The sequence below is a fragment of the Acomys minous genome, assembly GCF_964271855.1.
Source record: "Acomys minous genome assembly, chromosome: 3".
Classification (NCBI taxonomy): Eukaryota; Metazoa; Chordata; class Mammalia; order Rodentia; family Muridae; genus Acomys; species Acomys minous.
This window is the reverse complement of record NC_140485.1, coordinates 67,547,124-67,570,297: the sequence shown is the minus strand read 5'-3', so window position 1 is coordinate 67,570,297 and position 23,174 is coordinate 67,547,124. Positions and strand designations below refer to the sequence as shown.

The window sequence follows — 23,174 nt, the reverse complement described above, 5'->3', positions numbered from 1 at the left end:
GAGCCCCACTGTAGCCAGCCCATGCTCTGAAGGAGAAGCTGGCCCATAGGGACCTGGAAATGGCTTGGCCTCTGTGACCAGCTCAGGGAAGGAGGGGACTGTCCTAAGGGACAGGTGAGTTAACAGAGCCAGGAAAGACCTGCTGGGACACGTCAGTGCCCATGTAGGCCACCACAGAGGGGAGAGACTAAGTAGAGAGGTGAGGGTTGTGCTGACACTTTAGAGCAGCTGGTATCTTGGCAAGTGTGTTTTAGGGGGACCATTTCAGCTACTGATGCAGATCCGGCTGGAAGACAGATCTGGGCATCCTTAGAGGGGAGAAGGATGGATCCAGGTCGGAGAGCAGGAGGCCCTTTGCGAGTCTGACTTATCAAGAGCAGCTCTTTTTAAGAGAGCTCTTGTCTTTGGGGACAAAGCGGCTGTTGACCTGCCTCCCACAGCTGCTTTGCTGGCACAGTGAAAGGGAGCAACTTCCAGCTCCTCTCAGGGCTCCCTGAGTGCCCCTCTTAGCCTAAAGCTCTGACTCCCTCCCTAGCCTCCAACCACCCTGACTTCCTGCCAGAGCCCCAGCTGGAGCTCTACAGTAGGACTCCTGTGCTCAGCAGCTGGCAGCTGAGGCCTCAGGGTGAGCCACTGACTCTTCCATCATCAGTGGGCCCTGCACTGGCTGCTGCTCTCCACATCCTCCCCGACCCGACTCCTCCATGCACTGGGCACTCTTCCCTCAGCCTGAGAGGCCTCTTATATGTCTTCATGCGGAGACCCCTGTATCCTAAATGGAAGCCTAGCCTGTGCTGCCTCAGGAACCTTACTAGATTGCCCCTAACCTGGTCTGAGTTAGATGCCCGCCCCATTTTCATGGCTCCTCACCCTTCCCCCTCAGTGTCCAGGGCAGCTTCTGGAAATAGCCTTTGCCCTCTCCTCTGAGCCTCAGAACCACCTCAGAGGCTGAACAAGTAGTGACCATAGAAATCTCCAGGAGAAGCCAGGTGTGGCAGCACATGCCTGTAATCCCAGCACTTGGAAGTCAGAGGCCTCTGTGAATTCGAGGCCAGCCTGTTCTACAAACTGAGTCTAGAACAGCCAAGGCTACAGAGAGAAACCCTGTCTAAAAAAAAAAAGTCTCGAGTAGTGGGTGGGTTGAATGGCAGGAAAGGGAATTCTGGGAGAGGCAGTAAATGATGCTCAGCTGATTCTAAGGTGCACTTTGAACTTTTCTTTTTTCTTTCCTAGCACTGCTGAAGGTCTAACAAGAAAACACATGTCGGATGTCAGTGGGTGGCAAACCTTCTCACAGGCTCTTGACTACTTCCTCAAAATGTTCTTTGGCTCCGCAGCACTTGGCACACTGACTGGCTTGATTTCAGCATTGATATCCTTTTAGCATGGGAGCACAAGGCACAGGGATCAGACTTAGGACTTTACTCACTGTTTTCTCCACTTCCTTGAGGGCCCAATTTTAATGTAAAGTTTTGTTTAAAGGAAGTTTTTTTGTGCTGAGCTGTGGTTTGGAAAACGTTTTAAGCCTAAGGACTCATATTTAACCTCTGAAGTGTCAGGCCACTTATATTTCTCAAGGCTGGCCTTGAGCTTGGTGTCTCTCTGAGATGACAGGCTTGCCTGTCACACTCCAGGACGCCATTTTCTTTCTCTCTTTCCTTTTTTTCTTTCTTTTTTAGACAGGGTCTCTACATAGCCCTAGCTGTCCTGGAACTCACTATATGGACTAAGTTGGCCTGAGTTCACAGAGATTCTCATCCACCTGCTTCTGCCTCCCGAGTGCTGGGAAAATGGCAAGGATGCCGTTTGCAGAACCACACTGTTGGATGGCAGGTTTGATGTAGCATTCTGCTGGAGGATGTGAACTAGGTGCAGATGACAGCATTCCATCACTGCCTTGGTTTTCACATCCAGAAAACAGAGAAGTTTCTTAGGAACTGTAGGATGTTTTAGATTTATTTTTTACTGGAGAGAGGGTATGTCCATGTGTGTGCAGAGCCCAAAGAGGCCAGAAGATCCCCGGAGCCACAGCTATTAGGAGTTGGGAAGGGGTGTGGTGCCCAGGGCTTTAATCCCTTCTATCTCTGAGTTTGAGGCCATCCTAGGCTACATACTAAGTTCCGGGACATCCAAGGCTATGGAGCGAGGCTCTGATTTAAGAAAAAAACCAAACCAAAAAAAGCAGTTGTGAGTTGTTTGATGTGGGTACTAGCAACTGAACTCAGTGGGGGTGGGCCTTAACCACAGAGGCATCTCTAGCCCAAAGGTGTGGAGCTGTGAAAGCCTCCTCTGGAGAGAGTTCCTATGGAGGGATGGAAAGGCTTTCAGAGGCGTGCCGTCATGTTGTTTGCACTGTATGTACTGCTAACTAGTGGATAGTTCCTTAAAGCAGCAGTGTGGCTCTTGCTGCTGGTGACAATTTATCATTTAGAAATAGGACAGACTCCAGTGGGTTCTGCAGCTCTCAGGCCTCGTGGCCCTTCTGGAGCAGTTTGTCCCTCAGATAGCTGGAACACTCTTCCCCAGTTCCACGTATGTTTCCCTCTATCCGGTGACATTTGGGCTGTTCCTCTGGCCAGAGGCTGAAGGCTGATGCAGTCTGTTGACAGCTTTGTGCCAATACGCAGGATAAGGGAGACTCTGTCAGTGCAGCATTTCCTCCAGGCTCAGCAGTTAAGAGCACTGTCTGCTCTTACAGAGGATCCAGATTCAGTTCCAAGTACCTCCATGACAGTCTACAACCCCCTGAAACTCCAGTTCCAGAGGCTCAGTCGCGTCTTCTGACCTCTGTGGGCCCTGTTACATATGTGGTGCACAGACATGCAGGCAAAACACACACACATAGACTATAAATGTTGTTGTTGTTGTTGTTTGAGGCAGGGTTTCTCTGTGTAGCCTTGGCTGTCCTGGACTTTGTAAATCAGGCAGGCCTGGAATTCACAGCCATCTTCCTGCCTCTGTCTCCCTGAGTACTGGGATTATAGGCGTGTGCCACCATGCCTGGCTAACATATTTTTTTTTTAAAAGAAGAAAACCAAAAGTATGTCAGAGATAGTGATACACACCTGTAATCCTAGCATTCGGGAGACCGAAGCAGGAGGATTCCCCAGTTTGAGGCCAGCAGGGCTGTATAGCAAGATTCTGTCTGAGAGAGAAGAAGGAGGTGGAAGAAGGGGCAGAGAATAAAAGAACGGCGGCGGCAGGGAGGTGGGGACAGGGATATGTTGGAGGCGAATTGGCTGCCTTCAGGGAGCGTGGACTGTAATGAGGCAGGTACATGGGAGCCTCTGTCTCCAGGGGCATGAGTGTGCTGCTCTGCATGGGCAGGAAGACAGGCCTTTCAGCAGGCACTGAGTCCAGTGACCTGTGTCTGCAGCCCCAGCGCTCTAAGTCAGCATTTCTCAATGTCTTCCTCATTTCTAAAAAGAAGAGAAATTTGTAGTGAGAACTTTCCCAGTGTAACCATGTCACAGTCAGCATCTTTTGTGCCACTGGTCTCTGGGTCTTGCCACACCCCCATCCAGCACTCCTGCTCTTCTTCCTTGACCCCTGTGCCACGTGCTGAAGCACATTGACCTGAGGAAGACGCCTTCCCTGGAGTTCGGCATGATGATCATTTTTGCTTACCTGCCATATGGGCTGGCAGAAGGGATCTCGCTCTCAGGTAAGAGACAGTGCCCGGCATGCTGTGACCACGGCTCAGGGTTTGGACGGGTGGGAGAGGTTTTGTCATGTGAGTTGCTGTCTCTTGGCAGAGACAAAGATGCTGTGATGGCCCCAGTTTTATCACAGGAAACCCTGAGGCTGAGGAAGAGTAGGTACACTGCCCAGTGCGGGTAAGGGGTTGGGGTGCAGGCAGAAGGGTCAGGAGTTCAAGCTGACCCTTGGACATAACATTTGGAGGTTAGCTACATGAGTTCCTGCCTCAGATGCAAAATCAAGCTCCTGAAACAGTTCAGCAGGTGAAGGCATTTGCCACCAAGACTGAATCTCCATAGTGGAAGGTGAAAACCAACTCCTAAAGCTGTACACACCCACACACCACCACCACCACCACCACCACCACCATTTCCAGCATTAGGAGTCAAGTGCACAAAGTACACAAGCTGTTGGTCAACCTCAGTATCCACACAGAGGAATAGTAAACACAAAAGAAATGTAAACATTCGCATCAATCACTCTCATCAGATGTTTAGGAGTTTCTGGTAAGAAACATTTCCAGCTGGGCATGGTGGCACACGCCCTGTCTTGAAAAACAAAAAACAAAACAAAAGAAAAACATATTTCCATCATCTCAGAAGTGGAGATGGGCCTGCCCAGCTTGGTTGCATCTGCTGATGAAGAGCTGTGCATTGGTCTTGGCAGCCACTGGGCCTCTCCCACATCAGATGTTCTTGGTTTTCTTACCAGCTGGGTCAGTGTACCTTGGCCACTCTGCCTAGACTGCCCCCTGCTGAAGCTGAGCACTGCTGTCCTGGGACAGATCCCAGCTGCCCCGGAGCCTTTGCTCTCTGGAGCAGGTCTTCACAGTCCCTCCTGCCAATCACAGCAGCCCCTCTGTGGGATGGCTGGAATGCTACTCTGGCTGATGATGTCATTGTAGCTTGACAGCCATTTGGGTTAGCATCCCATCAAGATGAGAAGCGTGTTGATGGTCCGTATCTAAGCCAGCGCTGTGAGCCTGGAGGACCAGAGAGCCCTTCCTCCTAGTCTGTGTGCTTCTTGCTGGTAGTTGCTACTACAGTCCTGGGCAGCAGGGCCAGGGCCTCGTGTGTACTCAACAGGCAGCTTACCAAAGCTGCACCCCTGCCTGCTGTCACTTTTTTGTAATTTTTTTTTTTTAGACTTTTTATGTTGTTTTTTGAGAACAGGGTCTGTTATGAAGCTCTGACAGTCCTGAAACTGATCACAGACTCACCTGCCTGCTTCCCAAGTGCTGGGACTAAAGGCATACCACCAGTGCCTGGCTAGATTGTGCACCACATGAGTGCCTGGGACTTGTGGATGGTTGCTAGCTACCATGTGGGCTACCAGGAGCAAACGCCGAAATGTTGCAAAGCAAAATTTTTTTTTTTGCAAAATTTTTATTTTTACAGCCGGGCCAGATTTAATGCTCTCTCCAGGAATAGGAGAAAAACTTCAACTTCTTCTGCCTAGATGGGCCTCTGATAAAAAGAACCTGTGTGGAGCCTCCAAGTGGCAAGGAGAGCTGCTGCCAGGCACTGGTGGGGAGAAGCCCTGGGGAATTCAGTTACCTTCTGAGTAACAGCTCACTCTTGGTCTGACTACGGGGAAATGAAAGTGAGAGTATTTTTATTGTTTTTTGGTTTGATTTGCTTGTTTCTCAAGACAGGGTTTCTCTGTGTAATCCTGGCTGTCCTGCACTAGCTGTGCAGACCAGGCCTGCCTCTGCCTCCCCAAGTGCTGGGGTTACAGGCATGCACCACCACATCTGGTGAGTGAGAGTATTTTAAAGTGTTGTTTAGCTGGGTGTGATGGCGCACACTTTTCATCCCAGCACTCCGGAGGCAGAGGCAAGTGGATCGCTGTGAGTTTGAGGTCAGTGAGTCTAGGACAGCCATGACTACACAGAGAAACCCTGTCTCCAAAAACAAAACAAAACAAAAACCAAACAAACAAAAAAATTCCAAACCTTCAATTTTACCAGTAAAGACTTGGTAGCCAGGAAAAACAAAACAAAAACCCACGACTTAGTAGCCAGATGCGGAGTGAAAGTTTACTACCTCAGAGAGGCAGAGAAAGCACCCAGCTGACCTTCCTACTTAGCTCACATCCCAGGAAGAAAAAGCCTTTCTTCTAGTCAGCTCATGTCCCAGAAGGAAAAAGCCAAAGCCCTTTCTTCTCCTCCTCAGTGTCTTAAATACCCTTCTCTCAGTGTCCCTATCTGTTTAATTCCTGTCAGCTGTTTCCTTGCTCTGCCTCTTGACCTAGTGTTAACTTTATTGAATTGTTTACAGAAAGCTTTTGGATTAAAGGTGTGCGCTTGGGCTGAGCCACTCCACAATTACACACAGGTTTTTACAGTTCACAATCTTGGGGTTCACAATGGGATCAAATACCGAGAAACATTAAAGGTCTGTTCAATGGCCCTACCCTTTACACCCAATTCTTGGGCTTTTTACCCATAAATACAACACTAGCTTCTCATCTCCGCCTATAAGCTAAGGGGAAATGTACAGTGACACTCCAGGTGTACAGCGACACTCCAGGTGTACAGCGACACTCCAGGTGTGCAGCGACACTCCAGGTGTGCAGCGACACTCCAGGTGTGCAGCGACACTCCAGGTGTGCAGCGACACTCCAGGTGTGCAGCGACACTCCAGGTGTGCAGCGACACTCCAGGTGTACAGCGACACTCCAGGTGTACAGCGACACTCCAGGTGTACAGTGACACTCCAGGTGTACAGCGACACTCCACACAGCTATTGAGCCTGGTACTGTGATGCTTAGTTCTCACAGCTCATCTTCCACTCACCCCAGCTGTTGTGGGAGTAGGGACTACACCACTTACAGCTGAGAGGAAGCCACCTGGCCAGTGTCATCAGCTGGCAGAGAGAGGAGCTTCCCTGGCCATTTCTCTGTAGCTTCTGGAAGGCCTAAGATTGTGTTTCCACCCACACTCCCAGTCGCCCCTTCTCTCCCCCTCTCTCCCCGCCCCCCTCTGTTCCCACCCCAACCCCTTCTTTCTCACTTTCTTTGTCTCCTCGTTTCAAGCCAGAGTTTCATGTAGCCCAGGCTAGCCTCAAAACTTGGTATTTAGCCAACTTCTGGTCTTCTGACATCTGGGATTACAGATGTGTGTGCCATCACATCTGGCTTATGCCCTTGTAGGGAGGGACCCAGAGCACTCTGCCTACCAACTGAAGCTGCGGCCATCTCCCTGTAATCTCTTTTCTCGTGTGTGGGTGTTTTGCCTGAATGTGTATTCTGTATACTGCGTACCTGGTGCTCATGGAAGCCAGAAGAGGAAGTAGAATCCTCTAGAATTGAGTCACACATAGTTGAAAGGTGCCTTGTAGGTGCTAGGAACCAAATGTGGGTCCTCCGGGAGAGTGGCCAGTGCTCTTTACCTCTGAATTATCTTTCCAGCCCCTTGCATTTTCTTAAACCCCTAATATTTGGGGTTTGGGGAATTTGGGGAAGTGATGTGTGATTTGCACATCTGCCCCTGTGCTCTATGTCATGTGTTGCCCTCTGCCTCTCTCCAGGCATCATGGCTATCCTGTTTTCTGGCATTGTGATGTCACACTACACACACCATAACCTCTCCCCAGTCACCCAGATCCTCATGCAGCAGACCCTCCGGACCGTGGCCTTCCTGTGCGGTGAGTTCCATCCCTGACTGGGTGTACGCTAGGATTTTTTCCCTGGCAGCAGGATTCCCAGAATCCTTCCAAGTCCAAGCCAGTACTGTGCCCCTACCTCTAGGTCTGTCTCCTCTGGCTTTGTGATTCCATAAAAGACGTAAAACACCTAAGAGATGGATGTTTGGTGGCTGCAGTTTACAGCCCAGAGTAGAACTGCTGCTAAACACCGCAGGTGTATAATGTGGGGATATCCACAGACACTTGTTGAAAATGATGCTGAGGATGGCTAGATGACTCCCACCTCAGTGCTGGGGTCTCAGGGTAAAGTTTCAAGAGCTTTCCAGCTAGGGGTACTGTGAAGTGGTTTTTTGTTTTGTTTTGTTTTTTGGGGGTTTGGTTGGGTTTTGGTTTTGGTTTTTTGTTTTTTCAAGACAGGGTTTCTCTGTGTAGCCTTGGCTGTCCTGGACTCACTTTGTAGACCAGGGTGGACTCGAACTCACAGTGATCCGCCTGCCTCTGCCTCCCGAGTGCTGGGATTAAAGGTGTGCGTACCACTGCCTGGCACAGCACTGTGAGTTTGTAAGTGAGGGTGTCCTAGTACCAGAAGAACTCCGGAACTACACCCCCTGGGCTGACATGAGGTCTTTCTGTCAAGCAGTGACAGTTGGATCTTTCTTCTCCTTCATCTTCCCTTGAACCCACTCCTGTTCACACCTGAGTGAAGTTATCACCTTTAGCCATCCCTTTAAACCACACACACAAAACCTGGGCTAGGCCTCAGCTGCAACCTGAGCATCCCCTGGTGTTGAGGGGCCCTGTTTCACTTTGGAGCCAGGGTGCAGGGCAGGCTAGGAAGAACATTGCCAGAGAGCAAGCTAGAAGACAGACCCTCGTGCCTGGTGGTCATTTGACCCACAGCTCTTACCAGAGAGCCTCAGCCAAAGGTTCTAGCCCGGCGCTCACAGGGCAGGGAGCGGAGAGCAGCACCTCCCTCAGCTTCTGTCCTGCACCCAGACCAGCTTCCCAGCCAGCGTTTAGTTTTGGAGCTTGTGTGGTCACACGTTTCCTCTGAAGCGCTAGCACAGCATCTGTGGGAATTCACCAGACACACCCTGTCTTGACCAGCTCCACCATGAGAAGTTTCGCCAGTGCACCTGGCTGTTCTGATGGAGCTTGCATTGCCAGAAGTAGCTTATGTGGCCACCCTGAAAGGATGGGTTAAGTTGACCACACATCCCTGTGCCAGGGATGAGTGGAGAAGATCTGAATGTACGAGCTTGGGGGGGTCAAGTATCCAGTAAGAAGGCTCCTCAGGGAGTGGAAGGCCGAGCGCCCCGCTGTGGGCCACAGTGAGGAATGCACAAGCCACTGCAAACCCTGCTGAGGGATCTAAACAGCCTCAGCAGCTTATGTTCACTTTTTAAAATGCAGTCCCTGTCTCCTTAGATACTGGACTCTTTTGGGCCCCATAATTTCATCAGGAGCCTGGAAATTTGTGAGGTGCTGTTTTCAGCACACACAAGTAACTGCTTGCACACCAAGTACAGCCCAGTCTGAAAATGGGTCTTTCCTGCAAGCCCTGTGGATTAGCTGTCTCTTCTGTACTTTTGTTTTTTGAGACAGGGTTTCTCTGTGTAGCCTTGGCTGTCCTGAACTCCCTTTGTAGATCAGGCTGGCCTTAAACTCACAGAAATCTGCCTGCTCGTTAGCTGGTTCTTGAACCTACTAGGAGTTAACTAAAGGACCCCTTTCTCATTTGTCATGTGACACCGACAGTCGCGTGCTCAGAATTTTTGCCACTTTGCTACCACACAAGGCCCTAACTGATGAGTGTTCAGCCAATGCACTAGTGGGAGCTGTTTATTTGCATGCAGGACCTGACAGCTGACTCCCCATGTTTGGACATTGTTAGTAGCAGGGTCTCACTGCCTATGTGATAGGAAGGAAGAAAGCCAGCGTGGTGGCTCACCATGCAATCCCAGCACTCTGACTGCATTCAAGGCAAGCCTGGGCCAAACAGCAAAAGCCTGTCTCAACCCATGCATCCCCTGACCTCCCAAAAGAAGACTGAGTACAAAGTCTTACCACATGGCTGTTGGTGTGGCTTTGGGGATACTTGCATAAGTTACTATGGATTGTAAGAAAGGAACTGAGATGAATAATCCATTTCTTTGGTTTCTTTCAGAAACATGTGTGTTTGCATTTCTTGGCCTGTCCATTTTTAGTTTCCCTCACAAGTTTGAAATTTCCTTTGTCATCTGGTGCATAGTAAGTATTTTTCTTGTTTTTTATTGAATGGCTTATTTATAGAATAGCAGCTACATGGTCTGGAAGTATTTATGTAATTAATGCTAACAGTTCAGAGTCAGAAGCTACAGAGACATGCTTTTGGTGACAGTTTCTTTTGTTTGAAAGATCCCAGACATAGCCAGGCCTGGTGGCATACACCTGTGATCCCGGCACTCTGGGAGGTAGAGGCACATGGATCTCTGTGAGTTTGAGGCCAGCCTGGTCTACAAAGGGAGTCCAGGACAGCCAAGGCTACACAGAGAGACCCTGTCTTGAAAAACAAACAAACAAACAAACAAACAAAAAGGATCTGGACACCATCCGTTTTCAGTGTCCTTGGGTGGTATGGTTTCCTTTAAACAGTACACTGTTTACACGCAGGAAATGGCAGTGGGTGCCTATGACCCAGCACTTGGGAGGTGGAAGCAGGTGGAGCAAGAGTCTAAGGACTGGACAGCTGGGTGGCGGTGGTGACACGCATGCGTAGATCTCTGTAAGTCCAAGGCCACCCTGCTCTGTGTAGCAAGTTCCAGACCACCCAGGGCTACACAGTAAGATCTTGTCTCAAAAAAGGCAATAAAAGGTTTTAACTACATGGCGAGTTCAAGAACAGTGTAGGCTTGCACAGCAGAACCTGTTTCAATAAAGGGAAGGAGAAATGTGATCAGCTGCAAGAGATCCCAATTCTCTTGGGTGCTCTGGAGCCCTTTCTCCATCCCCATTGTGACTGACTTCCCTTCAGAGGGCTGCCTCCCTGCATCAGTTCTGCCCTGTGAATGTAGGTGCAGGTCTCAGGGAAAGCCAGGGGAAGGCCGTTCACAGAAATGTGCTTTTTTGAGTTCTGGATCCAAACCAGGGCCTTGTGCACAAGCTGATGCTCGGCCCCCAGCTACTCCCCCACCCCATGGAGCTGCAGTTGGTTAAAGCTAAGAAGCCTTTTCCGGGACTTTGCCCTAAACAGGCCCAGGACCTGAACCACCTTTGTGCTTTTGGGTGGGCCTCCCTTAGCCCACTCTCCTTGCTCCAAGGAGCCAGACCCCAGAGCAGAGGCAGAGATGCCTGTCTGCTGTAGCCTCTGACTCCAAAGTGCCCCCAGTAGGAAAAAATTAGCCTGAGCCCACCCCTTTATGGAGTCCTGATTGTCCCTTGGCTGAACTCTAGATACTGCTGGGAGCTTAGTAGTGCTCACCTCTGTTCTGGGGCTGTGTGACTACAGCTTGCTAGTCTCTTCTCTTCTAGCATGTAAGACAGAGCTGCTCCTCCAGAGGTCCTGAGTTCAATTCCCAGCAACTACATGGTGGCTCACAACTATCTACAATGAGATCTGGTACCCTCTTCTGGCATTCAGGCACACATGCAGGCAGAGCACTGTATACATAATAAATAAATATATTTTTTGAAAGGTCAAACCAAAGCTTCATCCGCACAGAGCCAGGGCAGCAGCACACATGTTTGACTGAGGGCAAGGCTGCCTTAGACAGGTGTGTTACACTGGTGTTAGCTGGAATGGTTAGCAATGGATTCCTGAGCACATTGATATTGACAGGTGCTGGTACTGTTTGGCAGAGCTGTCAACATCTTCCCTCTGTCCTACCTGCTGAACTTCTTCCGAGATCACAAAATCACCCCCAAGATGATGTTCATCATGTGGTTCAGTGGTGAGTGGCAGTGGGGGGTAGGCCTGGGCCTGGGCTTGTGTGCAGGGGTGCCTGGGAAGCCAGGCTCCATCAGGCAGCACCGTGGAGTGGGTAGCCCTTTTCTCTCTCTGGGGTGAGGACACTCAGGTTCCAGGAGAGCAAAGGTCATGCCTAGTATCCAGGGACCCTTGGAGGCAGAGCCAGGACCCCTGGCAGGCCTGTGTGTATGGTGTGGTATGGTACTAAGGATGGGGATTTGACCCAGGGCCTCTCATGCTAGGTGAGCACTTGGTACTTGGCTCCTTGACCCAGTTGTTGTCCTCCGCCATGTGACACAGGTTATTTCTCCTGCTTATCAATCATACCTCTGGAGATAGTTTTGTCAATCTTCAACTCTAGTAGTACTTTTCTTTTTTCTTCTGTTTTCTTCCTTTCTGTGTGTATGTGTGTGCATGTGTTGGTTTTGGTTTTAGTTTGGTTTGGTTTTTCAAGACTGGGTCTCTCTATGTAACAGTCCTGGCTGTCCTGGAACTCACTCTATAGACCAGGCTGGCCTCAAACTCAGAGATCCACCTGCCTCTGCCTCTCCAGTGCTGGGATTAAAGGTGTGTGCCATCACGCCCAGTGTCCTTTAGGATCTTTAACTTTCTATATTCCTATTTAAGTTTCATTAGCCAAGTGTGGCAGCATGTGCCTTGGATCCCAGCAGAAGCAAGCAAGAGCTCTGTGAATTCAAGGCCAGCCCTGCTCTTCATAGTGAGTTCCTGGCCAGCCAGAGCTACACAGTGAGACCCTGTCTCAAAAAATACAATTAAAATAAATATAACTGAAGTATTTCCATGTGGGCTGGACTACAGCAGCACTCTTCATAATGTCCACTCCATTTGCCTCATAATGCTTTTCCTTCAAAAAGGCCTTAATTAGCTAGGTGGTGGTGGCGCACACCCTTAATCCCAGCACTCAGGCGGCAGAGGCAGGTGGATCTCTGTGAATTTGAGGCCAGCCTGGTCTACAGACTGAGTTCCAGGACAGCCAGGGAGGACACAGAGAAACCCTGTCTCAGAGAGAAGAAAACAAGAGCAACAAAAACAAACAAAAAGGCCTTAAAGTGAAAACTGTGAGCCAAGTACATTAGCACTTAACTGTAACGCCAGCTACTTGAGCGAACAGGGCAAGAGGATTTTTAGCTTGATTCCAACCTGGCTGACCTGAATTTGAAGTGTAGACCTGGTTTGAACTTGCAGCCATCCTTCTTGTCTTGGCCTCCCAAGTGCTGGAATTGCCATCATTTAAACAGAGTTCCTCCCAGTAAGAACCAGTGCTGCCCACCCAGCCCCACCTACTCCCAGCTCTTCACCCTGTCCTCGTTTTTCTCTATTCCTGCCCCTTCTGCTGTGCTGGCTTCAGCCCCAGCTTCAGGCTCCCTAGTCTCCCACCCAGCGCTTCCAACACTGATCTCAGACAGGGGCATCCTAGGACCTGGCCCCATCTTCTTATGAACCTGTGGCTGATGGTCCTGGGAGCTCTTCCTGGTCTGGCCATTCTGTCCATCCAGCTCTTCAAATCAGCCCTTCTCTGGAACCCAGTTCCTACTCCTCTCTATCTGTGGGAGCCATGGGCCACAAGTTCCTTAGGCTCAAGTCCACTGTCTGCCTGCTGCTTGGCTTGCCCCCTCCCTTTCATGGATAGCAGCCTCGTGGGTTGGCATATACAGCCCCATCCCTGGCACTGGCTGGGCACGTGTGCACGCTAAGCTTATCACACTTGTCCGGTACCCTCATCCTGTGACCCTTGTGGATTTGGAGAAGCTACTCTGCTGTAGCTACTACCCCTGCTTATGTCTCTGGATCCCACCCACTCTGGCCTTGCTACCACCTCAGGTGACTGCTGCAGCAGCCAGATGCTGTCGGGCACGTGTCTGAGCCACCCCGTTGTGGTGTCTGTTCCCAGTGATCCTTCTGGATTGAGTGGTGTTTACTGCCTCTCCTAGCTGTTCTGGGAGTGCCTGCAGGCAGGGCTTGGGATCCCCTGCTCTGTGTGTGTGCTGCAGATCAAGCGTTTCTCAGCTCTGTCCTCCTTACCCTCACTTGATTATTGCCAGCAAGCTCCAAAGATAGACACACCACACCCTTACTGCTGTCTGTGTCTGCAATGTGGGCCTGAGCAGGACGTTTCTTCTCCAGCCTGGTCCCTCCTCACCTGTGTGCTGTGGAGAGTGGTAGCACCTACTAGGCAGCTTTCTGTGGCAGGCAGCACTAACTGCACAGAGTACCTAATTGGTGGCCTGGGGCACCCAGGGAGGACTCAGCCACCATAGCTGTTATATGACAGATGATGGGTCCCCAAATACACCTGCTACACAGCAGCATGGCTGTAGTCATCTTGCCTGGAACCAGTTCTTACAGAACATGCAAGGGACTTGCACCTGGTCTCCTGCCACCTGCCCCCATCCTGGGCCCCTCCTGTCAGATCCAGGTCCCACTATTAATGGTGAGGCACTAAAGCCTCCCTGGGGCCACTTCCTTCTCTCTCGGCTTCTCCTCTTTCTTGCATGGCTCTGAATCCCCGTTTGCCGTTGCCAGGCCTTCGTGGGGCCATCCCCTACGCGCTGAGTCTGCACCTGGGCCTGGAGCCCATGGAGAAGCGTCAGCTCATTGGCACCACCACCATCGTCATTGTGCTCTTCACCATCTTGCTGCTGGGTGGCAGCACCATGCCCCTCATCCGCCTTGTGGACATCGAGGACGCCCGGGCGCGACGAAGGAGCAAGAAGGATGTCAACCTCAGCAAGACCGAGAAGATGGTGAGTGTGCTGCGGGTCCTGGTGCCTGTTTTCCAGAGAAGTCAGGTCAGGCTTCTTGGGGGTTGGTGCTTGCATCTGCGTTTGCTTACCTCAGGGTCGGCAGTGCAGGCCTGAGAACAGGTGCAGGACCTGGCTGCTGAAGCATGGGTCTTTGGGGGTAGGGTGTGCGCCAGCCTTGTGACCTGCTGAAGCCACAGTCGCCGAGAGCTGATGTCATCTGCAGCTCAGGACTTCTGAAGTAGAGCCTGGTCCTGTGTAGGACTCCTGGGTACCTCTGCCGCCAGGAACTGAGCCAGAAACCCAGGTCAGGGAGCAGGAGCTTTCAAATTTGGCATCCCTTGGTGTGCATTTACATTTGATAGAGGCCAAGAGGATGGTGGCTTGTGGGAACTGTGAGCTCAGGCTCTGAGCATGGTGGCATCCTCAAAGGCAGAAGGGTTGTGGTTTAGGGCTAGAAGTGGTCAGGGGTCAGCCACACTGGAAGCTTCAGTTTCTTGTGCCCTCCTGTCCGCCTCTACTTCACACGAGCCACCTCCTGCTGCCAGGCTACTCTCAGGCTCCGACCACCTTGCCATGGCTCCCTCCTCTGACTCCTGATCCATCTTTTTGTACCCCCATCCCATCCCCTCCTCACATTCCTGAGATGCAGTGTCCTCTAGTCTTCCTGTTTAAGATGTACTTGGGAGTCAGGGCCTCTCCTCCAGGAACCTCACTGCAGGTCCTTCTCATGCTCAGAGGCCTTCCTCCCAGCCTCTCCTAGCTGACCAGCTTGCTAGGTGTATTATGCTCTGGTTTTTTGTTTTGTTTTGTTTTGTTTTTGTTTCCTTTTTAAAAGTGTGTGTGTGTGTGTGTGTGTGTGTGTGTGTGTGTGTGTGTGTGTATGTGTGTACACACACGCGCCCATGAACGCAAGAAGAGAGCATTAGATCCTCCAGAGCTGGAGCTATAAGCATTTATGAGCCAGCTAACTCAGGCGCTGGGAACTGAACTCGGGTCATCTGGAAAAGCAGCAAGCATTCTGAACCCCTGAGGCGTCTTTCCAGCCCACTCCTGCTTTTTGAGACGGGCTCACTCTGTAGACTAAAGCAGACTTGTTGTAGCTCCAGCTGCCTTGCAGTCTTGTTGTCTCCACCTCCCGAGGGCTGGGAGTTACAGATGTGAGACTTGTGCAGATGGGCAGACTACTCGGTCAACCCAGGTCTTAAGAGCAGCAGCAGCAGCACTGCAGGCTTGTCACATGTGCAGAAATTGCAGTTGTGGCTCTCGAACCTCAGAGCTTGACTAGGCATTTCCATTTCCCTCTGCACTGCAGGCCCAGGCCAGCAGGGCTGTGCAACTTTGGAGACTCTTATGTTTAAATCTTGTTGCCATTGGGCCTTCCTGCAAAGAGTAGGCTTTGGGGGCCTAAAATAGTCTGTGCCTGTGACCACCTGTATGCAGGTGGCAGGAAGGCAGAGTGGCTCCCAGGGTAGTGCCTACTGACACTGCCTTCTCTGTTCTACAGGGCAATGCCATCGAGTCAGAACACCTGTCTGAGCTCACCGAGGAGGAATACGAAGCTCACTACATCAGACAGCAGGACCTCAAAGGCTTCATGTGGCTGGATGCCAAGTACCTGAACCCCTTCTTCACACGGCGGCTGACACAGGAGGTGAGTGTGTCATGGATCTGGTTCCTCCCCTCAGAGCTGCGGGAGCGAGGGGCGGGGAGGGGAGCAGCTGCTGAAGGCTGTGAGCAGCCCAGCTCCACCCCTGCCGCCTTTCCTTCCACACACACCGCAGAAGGTGTTTAACATGGTTTGGCTTTCTCTCCTGCCCTGGGGACATGGATCTGCTTCTGATGCTGAGCCAAGAAACCTCAGACAGGCCTGTGACCCTGTTCTTTTGGCAGTAGCTGCCTCCTACCTGGGGTGGGCGGGGCTCTCCTAGCTGCTCTCCCTTTCTTCACAGCCTGTGTATGATAGCACAGCACCTCACACCCCCATGAGCACCATGTCCTCCAGCAGCTAAACAGCAAAGCATGTCATCTCACTTAGCAGCTGGGGAGACCGAGGCCCAGGAAAAGGAACTCACATACATAGGGCAACGTGCTGCAAAGCTGCCACAAGCCCAGACATCTAATTCCAAAGGCCAAGCTTATAACATGCATTTTTCTTCCTGTGCCTCTCAGTTCTCAGAATACCTTCCTGTTACCTCCAACTCAGAGTTTCACAGCAGCCTCTTGTCCCCTGGCCCTGTCACTGACTCACTGACAGTCTTCTTCCGTATGTCTCTCAGGACCTCCACCATGGGCGCATCCAGATGAAGAGCCTCACCAACAAGTGGTATGAGGAGGTCCGCCAGGGACCGTCGGGCTCTGAGGACGATGAGCAGGAGTTGTTCTGAAGCCACAGTACCCCAGGCCTGGAACAACATGCCTCATGTAGCCTCCTCAAGACAAGGTGGTAGGTCAAGGGCTAGTTTTACAGAAGCATGAAGTTTAGGAAGCTTCAGGCCTTTGGAAGGTTCTGGCTTCAGAAATGTGATTGGCCTCCATGACTCATGGATCCAGACCTACCCCAGGTTTCTGGACCTGCAGAGGATGGTGGTCGCCAGCCTCCTTTCTACTTTCGTGCCAGGCCAGAGAGAAAGTTTTAGGAGACTGCTTGTTTGGCTCATACCATGCCTGGGCCATGCCTTCCTCACACCTCTAGAGCAGCTATTGGCAGGCACTTTGCCATTTGTCTCTGAGTCGTCAAGGTGCCTTGGTGGCGGTGGTGGCAGCAGCAGCCTCGACCTGAGGCCAAGGCCAAGAGACTTTGAAAGCCTCATAGTCCCTGTCCTATGTCCTGCGCTCTCTAAGAGAAAGGCTGAAGGACCCTTTTTCTTGCCGTGAACTGGCACATCCCAGTGTGCCTTTGGGCAGGCAGCTGTGGCCCACCTGTGGGCATAATGCAAATGTTTACATGAGTGCATGGCAGGGGCGACCTTCCGGCTTCCAAGAAGGGTGTTGGCCTGTCCCCTGGGTTTGGAATGCTCTCTGAAGAGACTAGCTGGAAGCACAGGGCCCTTGGGGGCACCTTTCCCAAGTGTGGGAGTCACCTCCATGTCCTCTCGCTTTCCTTTCCGCCACTGCCTCCTCTCTTTCGTGGCCTCTACCCAGAGGCCTCTCTCTAGACCCTGTAGTGGGAGGCTCCTTCTACCTAGCTGCTGCTTAGAGCCCAGTGTCTTTTACCAGTCCCTGAAGCTTGTGTCCTCTGTCCTCCATGCCAGGGCCCTAGTTCTGCAAGACACTAGAGCAGTGGCCAGAGCAGAACAACTGAGGCCAGGGCTCCCCACTCTGGCCACTTGGGACTCCACTGACTTTGGGTCACAGAAACACATGCCCTTGCATGTCTCAGGGTAAGGCAATGGTTCCTGCCTGATGTCCTCACCTGCCCTTTCCTAGCTGCTGCACTCCACCCATCCATGGCGACTACCCGTGTGGCCCTACTCCTTCCCTGCACCCCAGGCGGCTTAGGACACAGTGGCCTGAGTGGGCTGTCTGGAGGTGTTGCCCACCTTGGGTAATGTGGTTCTGATATTGGGCAGGACAGCCAGGCCCTCTAAGACTCTGCCACATCACTGTTCTGCAGGAGCTGGTGGAGTTGGAAGCATGCAGTTTGCTTCTGTATACAGTCACTTATCCTTGGTAAAGCTGAGATGCAGTCCTCTCCCTTAATCCGCATCTTAGCCCTGGGATGGAGCTACTATGGCCTGTGCAGTTGTGGGCTAGGGGCTGGGCTCAGTCTGGATTGTTCCCTTTCCCAGAACTCAGGTTCCATCTCTGATGGAGGTTGCTTTCCAAGCTCAGTGGCTGGCCGAGACTTCTTTCTAACCCTTCACACTTCATAGATTAAGCAGTGAGGAGTTGGGCATCCTTCAATTGGCCCTTGTCACTAGGTCTCATGTCCCTGACACATCACTCTTAGCCTCCCATTTCAGGCTGAGACCTGAAACGAGCTTCCTGGAGCTTAGGTGATTGCAGCACCAGCCCTAAGAGTCATTAGGCCCCCCCTGCCCCTTGCTGGGGAATGTGGGCTTAGCACCCTGAGAGAATGCCCAGCCCTCCAGGGCCCATGGCCAGGGAGCAGGGTGCTAGAGGGAATTTTTCAGATATTTTACCTGACAAATTAATTGCTGCTGCCACCTTCTCAGACCTGCTAGTCCTGTTGTGTGTGGTGGTGAATGTGAAAATGGTAGAACATGACCCAGTTATGCTGCAAATTTCAGGTCTAGCCCAAGGAACAGGCCAGCTGGGCACACAGAAGGAATAATCAGGGCCTGTGTGCTCTGGGTACCTGGCATTTTAGCCAATGGGCAGGCCCTACCCTGGACCTCCTGGTGGCCCATCCCTGCAGTGTATGTAGTCTGTTGTCAGGATAGGTGGCCTGCTTTCTGCAGTGCTGTGGCCGCAGGGTCCCTCCAAATAGCCACATCCAGCATCTTGACAGCATGAGGAGCTTGTGCAGTAGAATGCCAAGGCAGAGAGCCGCCTTAACACCCATCCTAAGGGCTGCCATACCACGTGCCCGTGGGAGGTTCTGGGCCTGGCAGCTGCTACCCACATCCCTCCTCCCTTAGCTGTGGAGGTGGGTATGGTGGCGGTCAGCTGCTTCCAGCTCAGATGTGAGGAGGATCCAGTAGCTGTCTACCACCCACCAGGCTTCTAAGATGCTGTGTGGAGACAAGAACCCTCCCCATTCCCTCAGAAATAGCAGCTTGTTTTCTCTGCTGGCTGGTGCCCAGGAAACCAGGTCCAAGCGGCAGCAGGCAGCAGCGAGTTGCTGAGTTCCCGCAGAGCCCCAGAGCCAGGCTGCTAACTGAAACTGCATGGGAAAATGAGGCAGCGCGGGCCTTCTGATGACCCTCCTTCTCCTCCCTGCCTTCCCACCTGTCCACCCAGTTTGAGAGTGAGGAGGTGTCATGACCGCCTCACCCAGGCACCGTTGTGTGCAGTGGTGGCAGCCCCTGCTTCCACCAGAAGGTCTAAAGGCTCTCCTCACAAACCTGGTTCCTTTCTTCTGTCAGTGGAGGGTTTGGGGAGTGTTGTGATTTAGGGAGGCTGGCAAGGAGCCCTGTGTTCAAGGTTCCTGGGGCTTTGGCTGCTTTCTGGGAGGGGCCTGAGCAGGAGGGAAGTGTGTCACTCTTCTGGAGCTTCTCTCTTGCCTGCCTGTCCCCCTCACCCTCAGCACTGAATGGGGGTCACATTACTAGATAGAAATAAAGTGCTGCAGAATCAGAGATGACCTCTGTTGTGTCAAGTGACTTTGCAAACCTAGATTTGCACACTCCTAGATGTGGCTCTGGGTCCCCACAGCTCTCCAGGATAGCGGCAGGCATGTTCCAAGTTCAGTGCTTTGGAATTCAGCCTCTGGATGTCAGTGAGCAACACTTGAGGCAGAATGATCTTGGGTGCCAGGAGCCCATTGCTCCAGGCCACTCAGGACCTGCTGCTGGTTGGCTGAATATGTCTACCTGCAGAAAAGTGGAGAACTTCTCCAGAGAATCTAAACAACTGAGGGGCCATAGCCTCTCTGGTCCTCAACACGAGAAGGCCTTATGTGAGGTCCGGAGTCATCACATGTGGGCACATTTCTGAAGTAGCTGCTGCCAGCACCAGACACTGGAACAAGCAGGGCCTGCCAGCAGAGCCCAGGTTTTCTGGTTTCTTCCAGCCACCAAGAAAGTGAAGTGACCCCTCTACTGGGCGCCAGCCACGGGCTGAAGATGTACCACAGGATGTAGGACATGAGGCCCCTCTGCTTACCCTGCGTAGCCTGGGCCCTACAGGGAAGGCTGCCTGAGTGTGACATCACAGGAACTTAACCAGCCTTGAAGTCAGGGAAGACACTGAACAACAGACTACATCCTCAGGATGCCCTGGCCTTGAGGACCGCTAGGAGATTTTCTTAGTAGTGTCAGCCTGGAGGAAAGGACTCAGTCCCACTGAAGGACACAACCTGAGCAACTCCAGAGAAAGCCCTCAAGGTAGAAGGGAGAAACAGGAGGCCAGAAAAAGGGTCCCAAAGCCCCTAACCCCCCCCCCATCATGGAACTCAAACAATTTGAGAAAGAGACATTTTAGTGCACACTAAAAACATGCTATAGCCAGGTGTGGTACTGTGTGCCTTTAATCCCAGCACTCAGGAGACAGGCAGGTGAATCTTTTGAGTTTGAGGACAGCCTGGTCTACAGAGTGAGTCCAGGACAGCCAGGGCTACACAGAGAAACTCTGCCTCAATAAAATAAAACATGCTATATGGAATGCAGAGGTAGGGGATTCTCTCTAAGTTGGAAGCCAGCTTGTCCTACAAGCAAGTCCCAGGCAAAGAGTTCCAGAACAGAGAAACCATGTCTCAAAAAAGGTAGAAGTACTACCAACACCCTTGAGATCTCTCTGGTGTGTCCACCAGTGCTTCCCTGGGGCTTCAGCTGTGAAGACCTTGGTAAGAAAAGGATCCCTGACCCAGCATGGCAAGACAGAGCAGCACCCTGGGGAACTGCTCCATCCTTTCCCTCCTTATATGCAGGTGTAAAACTTGGACCTGCTTCCGTCATTCCAAGGCCCAGAGGGGAGATGGGGCTTCCTGAGGATGACAGAGCTGAAAGCAGTTTTTTGGTTAGTTGATTTTTTTGAGACAGCGTTTCTCTGTGGTTCTGGCTGTCTGGAATTCCCTGGGTAGACAAGGCTGCCCGCCATAAGCAGGAGTCATAGGTAGTCGTGGTACAGTGGAACCGAGCTCCTGTCCTCTGAAAGCAGCAAGCCCTCTCCACCCCTGAGCCTCTTCCCACATGTGTGGGTTCTGGGGAACAAGTCAGGGTCTCGTACTTGTGAGGCAAGCATTTAATCAGATGAGCCATCTCCCCAGAACAATTTTAGTTTTGCATGAAGCGAAGGCATGGTGGAATGTAATGGGCCAAGCATTTGGGAGTCTGAGGCACGAGGAGTCTCAAGTTGGAGACCAGCCTGGGCTCCATGGTGAGCACCAGCCAACAATGACTAGAAATTCTCATAAAACCAGAAAGAAAATGTATGTGGTATGTGTGTTCCTTCAGTTGTGTGAGTTTTCACATGTCTAGATCCACCACACCACAGGGAGGTCCTTTTCTATTAGTGATAGAAATGATCCTGTTGCTAACGGAACAGAACTGGAGTGCCCCATGTTAGTGCGAGTGAAATGACAACTGAGCAGGAAATAGAGACCTTAGTAAGCCTTGACTCTCCCAGGGGGCAGACTCCCACACGCCTGTGCTGTGTCTCATGTGTGCTGAGCTATGCCAGAGAGCCACCAGTACATGTATAACACTCCAGATTAGCTGGAGGGAAAGTAAAACTATGGCTACTTTGATTGATACAGAAGGAACATATGGCCAAATTTCAGGTGCTTCCCTAAGAAAAGCACTCAGCAAGCCAAGACTAGAGGATGATCCTCAGCATAGAAAGGGCTTGTACTAGCTAGTATGTTTTGTCACCTTCATACAGTTGTCATTTAGGAAGAGGAAGCCTCAATTGGTAAAAATATCCCCACCAAATTGGCCTGTGGGCAAGCCTATGAGAGCATTTTTCGTTTGTTTGGTTTTTGAGACAGGGCTGTCCTGGAACTCTCTTTGTAGACAAGCTCACAGAGACCCACTGCCTCTGCTGGATTAAAGGCTCCCACCACCATGCCCAACTTTTTTTGTTTATTTTTATTGAGTGCTTGAATTAAAGGTGTGTGCCACCCACCCACTGGCCTATGGGGACATTCTCATGATTGATTTGGGAGAACCCAGCCCTCTGGGTAGTGCCACCCTTGGGAGGTGGTTCCAGATGCTTGGTACTTTAAGCCAGCGCAAGCATGCAAGCAGGCCAGTAAGCACTCGTTGGTGGCCAGCACTGAGGAGGCCATACAGGAGGATGGCCTGGACTATTCAGTAAGGCCCTGTCTCAAACCCCTCTCCGTTCTCACTAACTGGACTCAGGATTATTTAAAAACAAAAAAGGGACAGGAAGTAGGGAGGGGAAGTGATGAAGAAATTTGGGGGGAGTGGTAATATCAAAGCACCCTATGCAACTGGGTGGTGGCACACGCTTTTAATCCCAGTACCCAACAGGTAAGAGGTAGGTGATCTCTGAGTTCAAGGCCAGCCTGCTCTATAAAGGAAGTTCCAGGACAGCTAGAGAAACCCTGTCCCAAAAAAAAAACAAGCTGGGAGCAGTGATGCACACCTTTAATCCCAGCACTTGGAGGAAGAGGCTGGCAGATCTCTGAGTTCGAGGCCAGCCTGATCTACAGAGTGAGTCTAGACAGCCAAGGCTACACAAAGAGAGAAGTCCTGTCTTGAAAAACCAAACAAACAAACAAAAATTCCTACCTAATGGGGCAAAAGAGATGGGTCCGTGATTAAGAGCACTGGCTGCTCTTGGCGAGGACTAGGATCCATCCCCAGCACCACATGGAGGTTTTCAACCATGTACCTGTTAACTCCAGGGGATTCCACACCCCCTTGGGGCCTGTATACATACACTGCAGAAACATGAGGAGAGGCAAACACCCATACACCTAATTTTTTTTAGAAACAGACCTTATAAGTTAGAACTGGCTTCTGCGTGACCCATCAATCCCAGATCACCCTCCACACAGGCCCAATATGTCAGAACCAGGCCAGGCCTTTCTCACATACTGATCTTGCCCACTGAAGGATCTGACCTCAGCCCACAGTGGTACCTCAGAACACATGCAGATAGGAAGGAATCAGGGAGAGGCAACCAATTCTTAAGAAACCAGGAGACTAGAGCATGTGACAGGGCAGGACTGGAGTAAGCAAAGCTCAGGCACTAGCAAACCAGCTCCTATCAAAGTCATATCCACGAGCTCTGGGTTTAATCGAGATCCTGCCTCAGTGAAGGGCTTTCATACATACATATGCACACACACAAAAATGGAAAAGCAAAACACTGGGACTCCTATGTTCTGTAGGGCCATCTTAGTAACAAAGACAGTGGCGATTTAAAGATCTGTGTGGGCTAGGACAGACTAGTTCAGTGGCATCAGTTGTCCAGCATGCCCAAGGCCCTGGATTCATTTCCCCTGTGCCCTAGTCAGCATCCTGTAGT

The 23,174-nt window shown here is 51.4% G+C and overlaps 1 protein-coding gene across 5 annotated transcripts in view; it reads left to right on the top strand.

Moving 5' to 3' along the window:
* SLC9A8 (solute carrier family 9 member A8) overlaps nt 1-19,316 on the top strand; it is a 49,719-nt gene extending 30,403 nt beyond the window's left edge. For all 5 annotated transcript variants that reach the window (XM_084777177.1, XM_084777176.1, XM_084777178.1 and 2 more), the window contains 8 exons: nt 1,234-1,372; nt 3,559-3,664; nt 7,230-7,346; nt 9,514-9,596; nt 11,164-11,275; nt 13,837-14,057; nt 15,562-15,708; nt 16,334-19,316. In XM_084777177.1, the coding sequence (XP_084633303.1) occupies nt 1,234-1,372; nt 3,559-3,664; nt 7,230-7,346; nt 9,514-9,596; nt 11,164-11,275; nt 13,837-14,057; nt 15,562-15,708; nt 16,334-16,441 (1,033 nt within the window). In that variant the 3' untranslated portion in view covers nt 16,442-19,316. The remainder of the gene's footprint in view (nt 1-1,233; nt 1,373-3,558; nt 3,665-7,229; nt 7,347-9,513; nt 9,597-11,163; nt 11,276-13,836; nt 14,058-15,561; nt 15,709-16,333) is intronic.
* The last annotated feature ends 3,858 nt before the right edge of the window (nt 19,317-23,174 follow it).